The 13,585-nt window shown below is 41.0% G+C and overlaps 1 protein-coding gene across 2 annotated transcripts in view; it reads right to left on the bottom strand.

Annotated features, from left to right (window-relative positions):
• Positions 1 to 13,585, bottom strand: part of elk3 (ETS transcription factor ELK3) — a 95,817-nt gene that overhangs the window by 22,715 nt on the left and 59,517 nt on the right. For both annotated transcript variants that reach the window (XM_060843286.1, XM_060843285.1), the window contains exon 3: positions 2,922 to 3,722. In XM_060843286.1, coding sequence (XP_060699269.1) covers positions 2,922 to 3,722 — 801 coding nt within the window. The remainder of the gene's footprint in view (positions 1 to 2,921; positions 3,723 to 13,585) is intronic.

Below are 13,585 nucleotides of genomic sequence, written 5' to 3'. Positions count from 1 at the left end.
TATGCTAGAAGTGCTAATTTGTGGGTGACATGTTAATTCAAAGACCCACCCACTCTCTCAGGTGGATGTGGAAGACCACGTAGTCATTATCGCTTTGTTTCCCTGGTTGTTGAGTTTAGAAACCAAGAACACAATCTCAGGATACGGGGAGGCCATTTCAGGCCGAGATGAGGAGACACTTCATCATTCAAAGGGTCATGAACCTGTGGAATTCTCTACCACAAAAGGCTGTGGAGACCAAGTCACTCAAGAAAGAGATACATTTCTACGTTAAAAGGCATCACGGGGTAAGAAGAGAAAGCGGGAATACAGCATTGAGATAGAGGATCAAACATGATCAGAGTAGGTTAAATGTTTATGGGATCTTGCTGTTCATACATTGATCACTGTGACAATGATATTCCAACAGTTGTAAAATTCCTTATTGCCTATGACATGGTTTGGGACATCCTGAGATCATGAAAGGCGCTACAGAAATGCTGGTTCCTTCTTTTTCTTTAGGTGCAGCCAAATTAAATAATTAATTTTCTTGTATTTTCATCATATTGAAAATGTATATAATGTACCAGTCTCAGCCATTATGGATATCTGCATCAATTATAAGTGTACAAATTCTTTCAGCTTTGCCCCAAATAATGAAGCTGTAGATTTCAAAGCATGGGCCAGCGCTGCATGTTTAATTTTAGAACTGAGCTCTCTATCTGTACATTTAAAAATTGATATTTATTATGATTTATTGAAGGAACCAAGAAGAAAGAAAATATTTGCAGATGTGTAGAGGCTGTCACAAACTCAAGCTACCCAAGAAAATATTCAATTGAATAAGTATATTGAAGCATTGTTGCTGTTACAATCTGCAAGAGAGATAAGAAGTAACATTGTAATGTAGAGAAACACAGCAACTAATAAGAGCACAGCAAAACCCTGCAAACAGCACCAAAATAGAGTGAACTACACGGAAATATAAACATCTTTAAGGAGGAGAGGGAGTTCAAGTATTGGAAAAGCAGATTCCCTAGAGGGGAAAAGGTAGGGCAACCCAAACTAGAGCTCCTTAAATGACAGAGAGATGTAGCAGAAAAACTGGGTGTACAGCAAATGTTAGGTTGATAATACAAGTGTGAACCAGGCTGAGTATAGAGAGTACAGAAGTGAAGGTGATAAAGATTAGAAAACAAAGAGTGAATATGAGAAGAGACATACAGCTAACGTAAAAGGAATCCAGTCTTCTATCGATAGTAGTGATGGATAGGATTTTTTTGAAGCCAGGGGTTGGTACTGGGAACCCTGCTTTTTCTGATGTTTATCTAATGACTTAAATTGGCATGTATAAGGTACAATTTCTAAATTTTGAAATAGTACAAAACTTATAAGTATTGGGAATTTAGGATGATAATAATAATCTTGAAGAGGATACAGGTTGTCAAAATGAGTAGAAAACTGGCAGATGAAATTCCAGGTACAGAAGTATAATATGTTTAATACATTTGGTAGGGAGAATGAAAAGAAGCAATAAAGTAAAGAGATCATTGTAAAGGAGGTGAGGAAGCTGGGCCTAACTATGCACAATGTGCCATGTGGATGGTAACAGGGCAGATTCAGAAAACAGCGAATGAAGCTTATGGCATCTTATACTTTTCTGTACCTTTATTAGTGTAGAAGAGCTAGATTATCATGAACCTTGACTAAACATTGATTTAGCTTCAACAGAGGTAAGTGTGCAATTCAGGACTCTTCACTTTAGAAAGAATGAGAAAGTATAAGATTGTGGAATGATTCCACGGGTACAGAACTTCAGCTAGAATGACAGACTGCAGAAACTGGGACTGCTCTCCTTTCAGCACAGAATGTTAAGAGGAGATATAGATGTTAAAAACAAGGGAGGGTCTGTTTAGAGTAGAGTGTGAGGAACTGTTTCTATTAGAACAGATAAGAACCAGAGGACGTGAATGTGAAGTGAGTGGCAAGAGAACTTGAGGTGAGACCAGGAAATCCTTTCCAAACAGCAAGCGGTTGTGATCTGGAATGCACTGCCGTACAGGGGAGTGAAGTCTAATTTACTTGCCAGTAACAAGGGATAGTAAACAGCAGGGCAGAAGGGAATCAGGAGGGTCAGTGGATTAGCTGCACTGCTAGATGGGTCTCCTCTGAATTTATGATCCCATAATCTGTTTAATAAGATTGAGGAGGGAAAGGTTTCAAATTGTTAAGATGGAATCTTTTCCATTTCTGTGGTCCCACCTGAAAGACAATGCAGCATTCATGCAGTGTCACATTAAAATGACAGTTTGGAACATGTGCTGAAGTGTCTGGACTAGGTCAACGCTTTGGAATCTGTTGAAAGTGCTACACACAGAGTTGGAACCGACATATATCAACATTTGAATCTACTGAACAAAAAATATAACACATATTTACAAAAATAAATTGAAGCAAGTGATCAGCTGGGAAAAGCTTTTAATCTATCTCCTGCAGTCTACAAGCTGTCAGATACAATGATCAGAGTGATGCAGTTTGCAAAGGTTTTCTGAGGTTAAGGGTGAGCACAAGGAAGCTCCCTCTGCATCGAATGGTGCTCAGGTGAACCTTGGAGGCTATGCTGCTATTACTGAGAGTGTGAAATTATTGTTCCAATCCTTAACACTCCTATTCATCCCATTAGAGACATGAAATACATTCTTTAAAAAATAACCTGCTTCATAACCAATATGGAAAATATCATTTTACAATTGTATTCACGTTCCATTCCAAAATCGCAGTTTTTAAAAAAAATTTAATGAATAGAAAATGAGAAGTTTTTGATTCACTTGCCATGACTGTACATCATTATGCAATGCATTTTGAGAAGCCAATGCGTAATGATCAGATTCAGTGCTGAAAGTGTCACTTACGTCAACCCAGATGAAAATGAATAAACTAACCTGTGCAGTGAAGAAGGCAGGAGTGAGGGATCCAGAAGGAAGTGCTGGGCTATTGAGGGCAATTGAGCCAGCATCAGTGTTGGTTATGACTAAAGGAGGAGCTGGAATCTCCAGGCCTTTGGGTTTCTTAGCTTTTGGAAGATGGCTTTGTCGCTGCTCAGCCGGACAGGGTGATTTGGCCTTCGAGCCTGAGGAGAGGTTTAGAGGCTGAACAGACTGTTCTGAATCATAAGCATCAAGTTCGATAATGCAGGCCTTCTGGTACCCTGCTGAGGAGGAGGTATTCGAGGATGACGAGGCAACAGGGGAATGACATGATGATAAAGGAGGCGATGTTTTAGAGGCGAGAGCAGTGAACAAAGTTGATGCGACTACAGCTTCTGGGGACGGAGAATGTGATGATGGAACGGAGCCAATGGGCATGGAAACTGGCCTTTCACTTTTATTAGTTACAAATCTTATAACAGTTCTGACCTCCTCAGAGGTGGGTTTCCTTGCAATTTTCTCTTCTGGCTTTTCCATTTTGATTGACTTGAAAAAGTCAGACCTATTCTGCAAAGAGTTAATGGTGAAAGAAGTATATAACCCAGAGTGGATATAATCATTGCGGCTGGGACTTCTGCCGCTAGATAATGTTATTTGCTGGTGATCTCTGCTCTCTGAAATTGCTGGAGTGTCACTATCCCTGAGCAAAATGTTTTCCCGACTGGATTCCAGCGAGTGAGGATCCATTTTTAAAATGTCTGGAAACGAGACAAATTTGTAAACAAACTTCTGTCCAATCACCTTCTTAATAATATTCTGTGGAAGAAAAGGAAAAAAAATAATTTTCATTAGATTTTGAACTACTATGATCAATTTAAACCACATTTGAGTTAACAAGTGGTAATATACTTTACAGAAATGAAAAAACTTAGAGGGGCAAATCGATTAACTGCGGTATTTAGGACAACGGAGGAAGAACCAATCTTCAGGATTTTCTAGAGATTTTCTCACACCACCAAAGTAACATAAGCTGAAATTTGATACAAATGGATAAAATTCAGATGGAGCTGGAGAAATCCTAGTGAAATTCCCAGCACTTCTTTCTGTATTGGTTGGTTTTAATCCACCGTCTGTGATATTTTTCACCCAGTCCATAGGGAGAGTACCAACTTGTAAAATGTTGGTTACTCTTGGTGTAATATCATACCTCGTAATATCAGAATTCACCTCGTCTTGACTGGTTCTGGGAAGTCATTGTGTGGGACTGGAGAAGACAGCGGTGCGTAGGATCACACATTGTGTCAGGGATTGTGTAAAAAATATTTCCATCTTGAGAAGAGAATCTGTCACCAGATGACCCAAAACCTGTTACCCAACAGACTTGGCAATAACAGTGAGGGCACTCTATTAACTGTTGTACATATGAATATACAGAAGCCTATGTGCAACAGAAGAATTAACCATGCAACAAATAGGTTGACCCTGCAGCACTTCACTTTGGGTATTCATCAAACACAAAATCCATTTCACTTTGGACTACTTTATGGAAATCACAATTTTTGGCTATTTATGCCAGTTAACCACACAGGTTTTCCAGAATCTCCCATCATCCCATTCTGGTACCATTTCCTGATCAAAAATAGTGAGGGCCTGTGCATGTAAAAGTGAATATTTACTCTGAATACAGTCCCAGCAAATATGACCCAAACCTTTTATGGAGGAGAGATCAAGGAACTTTCAGAAGCTAATGCACAGACATTCGCAAAATAACCAGAGTATTTTGATAAGACTCGTGAATGAACATTTGAGGATTTGCAGGCAGGTATGCTCATACACTCACCTGGTTACTAAAACAATTATTTCAGATGCAACTTAGTTTAATACCGGACACAGGACTTTTGCCTGCTGGTGACAACTAATAAAAAGCCACTTTACAAACCAGCTTGTTCCACTTTGCATTGAAAACCATTTCTGGGTCACTTAAATAGTGTATGTTACTGGTCACCTGGGCCTCATTATAGACGATTGAGATTTGGAGTTATCAATAACTGTACTGGCAGATACAGCAGGTCTGCCCACTGCAACTAGGAATGATCACAAAGATTGTGCCATTTGTATATCCATCCAGACTCTCTGGTAGAAAACTCATTAGGGCTGTAAGGACAGCCAATGTAGTTTCTTTGTTTAAGAAGGGCAATAGGCATAATCCAGGGAATCATATGCTGGTGAGCCTTACATCAGTGGTAGGGAAATTACAGGAGAAAAATCTCAGATCGACATCCACTCACATATGGCGAAGAATGAATTTATTAGGTATCGTCAGCATAGCTTTATGTGGGGGAGGCATTATCTTACAGTTTGACTAAGATTTTTCAGGAAGTGACAAAGAACATTGATGTGGGTAGGAAAGTGGATATTAATGTCATGGACTTTACTAAACCATTGACAAGGTCCCTCATTGTAGGCTGGTCCAGAAGATTATGCCACATTGAATCCATGGTGACTTGGCAAGTTGGATACAACATTGTCTTTGTCATAGACGTTGTGGAGGGGTGTTTTTCTGACTGGAGGTCTGTAACCAATGGTATTCTACAAGAATCAGTGCTGGGATCTCTGATGTTTGATATTATACATATATAGAGGATGTAGGTGAAGATGTAAGTGGTCTGATTAGTAAGTTTGCAGGCAACATGAAAATTGGTGCAAACTGAAAGAATTGCGAATGCTGTAAATCAGAAACAGTTCTGACGAAGGGTCACTCAACTAACAACGTCATTTCAGATTACTCTCCTCAGATGCTTCCAGACCTGTTGAGCTTTTCCAGCTATTTCTGTTGTTATTTGTGAAAATTGGTGGAGTTGTGAATAGTGAGGAAGGTTATCAAAGGATAGAGCAGGATAGAGATCAGTTGGAAAGTTGTACAGCAAAACTACAGATGGAGTTTAATCCAGACAACTATAGGGTGATGCATTCTGGGAGGTCAAATGCAAGAGGAAAGTATACAGTAAATGGCAAGACCCTTAAGAGCATTGAAAAACAGAGGGATCTTGGGGTGCTATCCCATAGCTCTCTAAAAGTGGCAACACAGGAGGATTAGTTGGTAAAGACGACCTTCATCAATCAGGGCACTGAGTATAAAAGTTGGTAAGTCATGTTGCAGCTGTATAAGACTTTCGTCAGACCACATTTGAAGTATTCTGTGCAGTTCCAGTCACCACACTACCAGAAGGCTGTGAACAGGGTGCAAATGAGGTTTACGGGATGTTGCCTGGATTGGAGCTTATTAGCTATAAGGAGAGGTTGGACAAACATGGATTGTTTAGGCAAGATTGTCAGAGGCTGATGGGTGACCTGATAGAAGTATATAAAACTTTGATGGGTATGGATAGGGTCAACAGTCAATCTTTTTCACAGAGTAGAAATGTGTTTAGGTTTAGGTTTAAGGCAGGGGAAGTTCAAAGGAGATGTAAAAGGTCAGTTCTTTACACGGAGGCTGATAGGTGCCTGAAAAGTGCAGCCAAGAGAGGTGGCCAAAACAGAATTGATCGACATATTTAAGACGTACTTAGACAGCCACGGAACAAGAAAGGAATACAGGATATGGACTATGAGCAAGCAGATGGGATTAGAATAATATGGTTGGCACAGACACAGTGCGCCAAAGGGCATATTCCTGTGCTGTCCTGTTCTATGCTAACTCTCCCATTCCTTCTTTGAAACAGTACCACTCGATCTTTCACACTCATTGAACAGGCAAATGGGGCTTCGGTTTAACATCTGAATTGGAAGACAGCACCTTCAACAGTGCAACACTCCCTCAGTGCTGTGCTGGGAGTCAGCTTGGAATTTTGTGCACAAGCTCTGGGAATGAGACTTGACCATGAACACTGTAACTCAGAGTCACAGCCCTGTGCAGCCCATTAACATGGCCTTGCTAAGAGCAAGTAACACTTCTCCCAGTGGAACAGGTCCATGAAGCTTCTGTTTCAATGCAGAGAGGCTGAACTTTAACCCACAAGGCTCCATGGGGGTTTATGTGCTCAGCATGTTAAAGAATCAATAGCCATTAGTTCCAACCTCTGCATCTAACTTACTTGTGTTTGTTCACGCACCAGAAACCCCTCTGGGACAGACAGGTCTATGAGTCAAATTCAAATACGGACTTCACCCTGCATTCTGGCTTTAATGACCAATGGGGAGCTTTCCTGGATTGTCTGAAGTTTAGATTAGATTAGACTTACAGTGTGGAAACAGGCCCTTCGGCCCAACAAGTCCACACCGACCCGCCGAAGCGCAACCCACCCATACCCCTACATTTACCCCTTACCTAACACTACGGGCAATTTAGCTTGGCCAATTCACCTGACCCGCACATCTTTGGACTGTGGGAGGAAACCGGAGCACCCGGAGGAAACCCACGCAGACACGGGGAGAATGTGCAAACTCCACACAGTCAGTCGCCTGAGTCGGGAATTGACTTCACCAGATCAAACCACGTGAGAAGTCAGAGAATTGGCAAAAATGTGAAACTGATAAAACATTTAAATCTTGTCATCTTAGAGGTGCTGAGTGACAGGCTTTTGTTTGCAGCATGAGTTCTGGGAGTGTGTCTTCATTACATTGGAAGTGATTTCCAAGACTTTGGGGGGGGGGGGGGGGGGGGGGGAGGAAGGACCCTTTTTGTCACCTTGGACACAGTTATTAAACTAATTTAATCTTCTTCACTGTCAACATTCCCTGCAGTGTGGTTCACTGAGGAGCTTACGCGGCTCCATCTTCGACCTCTGACAATGAACAGAAGCATCAACAACACCAGGAGCTACAGTGCACCAAATGCCAGTTGACAGGGCAGAGGACATGGACAGAAAGCTCAACACATCACAGGAGAACAAATCCCTACAGAAACAGAAAATCAGCTTCCTGCACTACAGGATAACCTCGGGAGGTTCTGTATTCTGCGGATGGTTGGTGCAAACATCTGCAGACTCTTAAAAGAAGAGCTTCTGTCCAGGTTTAGCACAGCCCTGAAACTCGGCAATGCCATCTCCTTCCACAGAGCTGCTAGCAATATCTGGAGAATTTCACAAACTGCCGCCCACAAATATACCTCCCAGGAGACTAAGTGCTAAGTTTGTCGCAGCCACCATTTATGCTGGCTTTGCTGCTCTTCGATGAGCTGAAATCTCAGTTTTCCCGAAATTGTTCCACGGGAACAAAATAACATCTTTTTGTCCCTGCTCTTTGTAAGAGCTCAACCCTTGCCTTCGAGGGATGTCAGACTCAGGATACCTTGACTGTAATCAAAACATCTTGACTGCACATTTGTCGGTGCTTTAATGCTGGTTTTATTTTATTGCACATCAATTCTAAGCCTAAAACAAATCAATGTAAATTTGGCAGTTGGATTAATTGTGATTTTGGGAGGTACAATTACATCAATTATTGCACCCTCTGCAACAGCAAACACATTACCTCAAACATCCACTAGGTTACAATGTCTACTCAGTATCAAATTCAGAGCAACTGGAGAATGGCCAAAATTTCTAACCTTGCTAGTGACCCCAGGAATGAATATTCTATTGGTACAGTCAAAATATTTTGCCAAAAGGAAGAGCTTTGAGCTTTCAGGATGACTGTGTCAAAGGAGAAAAGTAAGGTTTCTTTATTCTTTTGTGGGATATAGATGTCCATTTATTGCCCATCCCTCATTACCGTTAAAGTGAATGGCTTGCTCAGCCATTTCAGATGGCATTAAGAGTTGATCACATTGCTGTGGATCTAGAGTCACACGTAACCAGACTGGCAAATCTCATTCCCTAAATGGCATTAGTGAACTTGGTGAATTGACTGCCAACATTTAATTCAGCTGTTATTGAATTCAAATTTTACCAGCTGGCCTGATGGGATTCGAAACTGTGTCACCAGGACATTACTTGGAGTTCCACATTACTAGTCCAGTAATATTACACTACACCACCGCAACCCTCCCACTTGTTTCCTCCATGGAAACTGCTGTATACTGTTCTAAAGCTATGCACCAAGTAATCCACTCATCACTCATTTTCAGAAGCTCAAGTTGGTGACAGTCCTGTTTCTTACTTGTTGGACAGACATGGCCTGTTGATTTCAAAAGTAGAGGGAATTCTAACAGAGAGGAGTTTGTATCTAAAATGGGCATTTCTGCCAAATTTTTCTCTAGCATTGTGCGAAGTGGGAGCCTGTTCCATCAAAATTGCTCGGGTCTAGTTTAGAAAATCAAGCAAAAGCCACACTAAGAATTAGAGAACTGCCTCAAAATGTAGGAAGGTGTAGGAATGTAGACTAGATCCATACAGTAGGAAAGGGGACACTCTGATATCAGAAATTTGCAGATGATTCCTCCAAACTGACAAGGAGGAGGAAGAGAAGAAGGCTGAGAGGAGACCTGATAAAGGTTTTCAAAATCAAGAGCGACTAGAAAGAGTAAATAGGGAGAAACTGTTCCTATTGTAAAGGGAAAATAATGAGTGGACAGGGATTTAAAGTGATATGCAAAATAGGCAAGGGTTACATAAGAAAAGGCAATATCATCCAGCAAGTCGTTATGGTATGGGCTGCATTGCTTGGAAATGTGGTGGTGGCAAGTTCAATTGAGAATTTCAGGACGGTATTGGATAAATATTTGGTGTACAAGGATATGGGGAAAATGCAGGAGATTGATACTAGATAATAGAACGGGCATGATGGGCTGAATGGCCTCTTTCTGTACCGTAACAATTCTGTGAGATGACCCATGTTTGTATATTGTGAGTGAAGTTAGTATTGATGTTGATCATTGACGACTGAAAAGTTTTGAACAACTTGGAGATAAGTCAAAAGTCAGAACCTACAAGGTGGTAATCTTTGGACTACTGCCTGAGCAAATAAGAAAAAGAGTTAATGCATGGCTCAAGGACTGGAGTGGGTGGAATGGGCTTCAAGTTTGTGGGGCAATGGCACCCGTGGGATAGAAGGGATCTGTTCTGGTGGGCTACGCTTCACTTCATCCTTGCTTGGACCAGTCATGGAGTCCGACAATACAAAAAAGCCCTTCGGTCCATCAAGTCTGACCAAAAATATGAACTTGAGAACCTCCTCAAAATGTGGGAAGGGGGAAGAATATAGAACAGATCCAAAGAATCGATCTACATTAATCTGACTTTCCAGTACTTGGCCCACAGTCTTGAACATTATGACATTTCAAGTGCTCATCAGAGAAAACGTGTCCTGGTGAATCAAGGAACTAGAGCTATGGAGACATTTTTGGACCAATTAGTTGGAGGGACGGGGGGAGAAGGGGGAGAGGGGAGAAATCTAGGCTCACAAAGCAAGAGGGAGATAGCAGGGCAGCTATTTTGGAGAGAATGGAGAATGGGGTTGAGAAACTTATCAGCCATGTTTGAATGGCAGAGCAGACTCGATGGGCTGAATGGCCTAATTTCTGCTCCTATGTCTTATGGTCAATGCCCAGAGTGAGACAGGAAGGGACAGAGTGTATAAATACAGGGGGAAAAAGCAGTAAATCGGATTAAAGGAGGAAAAATTGTAAAATGGCAAAATTAATGGTTCTTGCCTTGAATGCACATAATATTCAGAACAAAATAAATGAATAAAAGGGACAAATCTACAATGATATATATGAGCCTATAGTCATTACGTGATTATAAGGAGATCATAGCTGGGAACTAAATATTCATGAGTATGTGACTTCTCAAAAGGACAGACAGGAAGGAAATGTTGGTGGGCAGCATTGTTAGGATGGGTGGTATAAGTATGATCTCAAGAAATGATCTTGGATTAGAAGACATGGAATCCATGTGGGTGGAGAAAGACACTGGCAGCAGTCATCTATATGTCCCCTAACAGTAGCTATAGGATGGGAAACAATATATCAGAAGATAATGAGGATAATTAACATTAATCAGGGTAACTTAAATACATTGGGGAAAGTCAGATTGGCAGAGGAAAAAGTCATAGAGTACATTCAGGATTATTTCCTCGAACATGTTGTGGATCCACACAGGGATTAGATGATGCATAAAGAGGCAGGCTTAATAAATCATGTCAAAGTAAAAGACCCTCTGGGAAATAGTGACCATAACATTGTCAAATTTAGCATTCAGTTTGAGAGGGAAGAAATTGGTCAGAGTCAAATATGCTAAGCGCAATTACAAAAGAAGGAGGGCAGAGCTGACAGGAGTGCACTGGGAAATGAGGTTAGTAGCAAAGATGGCTGAGAAAAAAAAGCAGACATTTAAGAAAATAGTTAATTACTCACAGCAAAGAAATATATGTATAAAAAAGGAAGAGAGAGGCCAAACTGATTATAGGCCCCTTTGACACTGAGGCTGGGGAAATAATAATGAGGCAAGAGGAAATGGCAAAAGAGTTGAATAAATACTTTGCATCAGTCTTCACATTGCAAGACATTAATGTCACTCTGAAATTACTAAATTCAACACTCTAAATTACTCCAAGGAGAGAGAAGAGAGAAAATTGCTCTGGAATTTTCTCTTTTGTCTATCTTTTAAGACAGTCCTTAGACCAAGCTTTTGGTAATCTGACCTAAAAACACTTCAAGTGGCTTGGTGTCAGATTTTATTTCAAAATGCTCTGACATTTTATACTGAGACAGCCTTTTTAAAGTAGTAGCTTGTTTTAAGTTGTTGACATATCCCATCACTCAGGCTTTCACACCCTAATACAGAGATTTGAGCACAGAGCTTAAGTTGACATTTGAGTGCACTGCTGAGAGTGCTGCACCATCACAGGTAACATCTTTTAGATGATATGTAAAATCAAATGCCTTCTGTCCTCAGAGGTGTATGTGCAGCACAATTTATAAAACAAGCAGCAAATTCTCCTTGTGCCCAAATCAGTATTTACATCTCAAGCAGTACTTAAGAAATAATTTCTCTGCCTTCCAACTTTTTTTTTCAACAACTACTTAGTACTTTCTGAATTGGGAAGTTTTGGTTTTACTCTAACTGATTTAGAAAGGCTCCAAGAGGAATACTGCAAACCACGTTATTTGCAATGATCGACATAGATACAAATCTCCATCAAGGTTATTACCCACTGGTTGGACTCCAGCTGACCATGTACCACCTGGAGCAAAATGGCAACTTTCTGTTAAACTTCTAGTTCAGTTTGGGAAACATGGTTGGCACGGACGAGTTGCGCCAAAGGACCTATTTTCGTGCTGTACGACTCTAAATGCAATAACTATCACCAGGGAAAAGATGCTCCGGAAACTAATGGGGCTAAAACGCGATAAGACCTGATGGGAAGCATCTTTATGAGTATTGGAAGAAGTAGCTACAGAGGTAAAGATGCACTCATAGTAATGTTCCAAGAATGCTTAGATTCTGGAAAAGTCACAGAGGGCTGGAAAACTGCCAGCGTGATATCTTAATTTATAAAGCGCAGAAAACAAAAAATATCAGTAACTAAAGGCCAGTTAGCTTAACATTTGTTATTAGGAAAACGTTAGAACATAGAACATTACAGTGCAGTATAGGCCCTTCAGCCCTCAATGTTGCGCCGACCTGTGAAACCGATCTGAAGCCCTTCTAACCTATTCCATTTTTGTCCATATATCTATCCAATAACCATTTAAATGCCCTTAAAGTTGGGGAGACTACTACTGTTGCAAGCTGTGTGGTCCGTGCTCCTTCTACTCAGAGTAAAGAACCTACCTCTCACATCTGTCCTATATCTATCACCCCTCAATTTAAAGCTATACCCCCACGTGCTAGCTATCACCATCCAAGGAAAAATAATCTTACCGTCCACACGATCTAATCCTCTAATTATCTTATATGTCTCAATTAAGTCACCTCTCAATCTTCTCTCCAACGAAAACAGCCTCAAGTCCCTCAGCCTTTCCTCCTACGACCTTACCTCCAAATCAGGCAACATCCTAACAAATGTCCTCTGAACCTTTTCCAAAGCTTCCACATCCTTCCTATAATGCGGTGACCAGAACTGTACGCAATACCCAAGTGCAATTGTTTTGCACAGCTGCAGCATGACCTCATGGTTCCAAAAGTCAATCCCTCTACTAATAAAAGCTAACATACTGTATGCCTTCTTAACAACCCTATCAACCTGGGTTGCAATTTTCAGGGATCTATGTACTTGGACACCAAAATCCCTCTGCTCATTTACACTACCAAGAATTTTACCATTAGCCCAGCACTCTGCATTCCAGTTGTTCCTTCCAAAATGAATCACCTCACACTTTTCTGCATTAAACTTCATTTGCCACCTCTCAGCCTAGCTCTGCAGCTTACCTATGTCCCTCTGTAACCTACAACATCCCTCTGCACTATCCACAACTCCACTGACCTCAGTGTCATCTACAAATTTATTAACCCATCCTTCTATGCCCTCATCGAGGTCGTTGAAAAAAATAACAAACAGCAGTGGCCCCAAAACAGATCCTTCCACTCATAACTGAACTCCAGGATGAACATTTCCCAAGAACCACCACCCTCGGTCTTCTTTCAGCTAACCAAATTCTGATCCGAACCACTAAATCACCCTCAATCCCATGCCTCCGTATTTTATGCAATAGCTTACTGTGGAGAACCTTATTAAATGCCTTATTGAAATCCACATACACCACATCAACCACTTTACCCTCACCCAGCTGTTTG

Source organism: Hemiscyllium ocellatum, chromosome 23, assembly GCF_020745735.1.
Source record: "Hemiscyllium ocellatum isolate sHemOce1 chromosome 23, sHemOce1.pat.X.cur, whole genome shotgun sequence".
Taxonomy (NCBI): Eukaryota; Metazoa; Chordata; class Chondrichthyes; order Orectolobiformes; family Hemiscylliidae; genus Hemiscyllium; species Hemiscyllium ocellatum.
The sequence above is the reverse complement of the archived record's forward strand: the minus strand, read 5'-3'. Positions and strand labels throughout refer to the sequence as shown.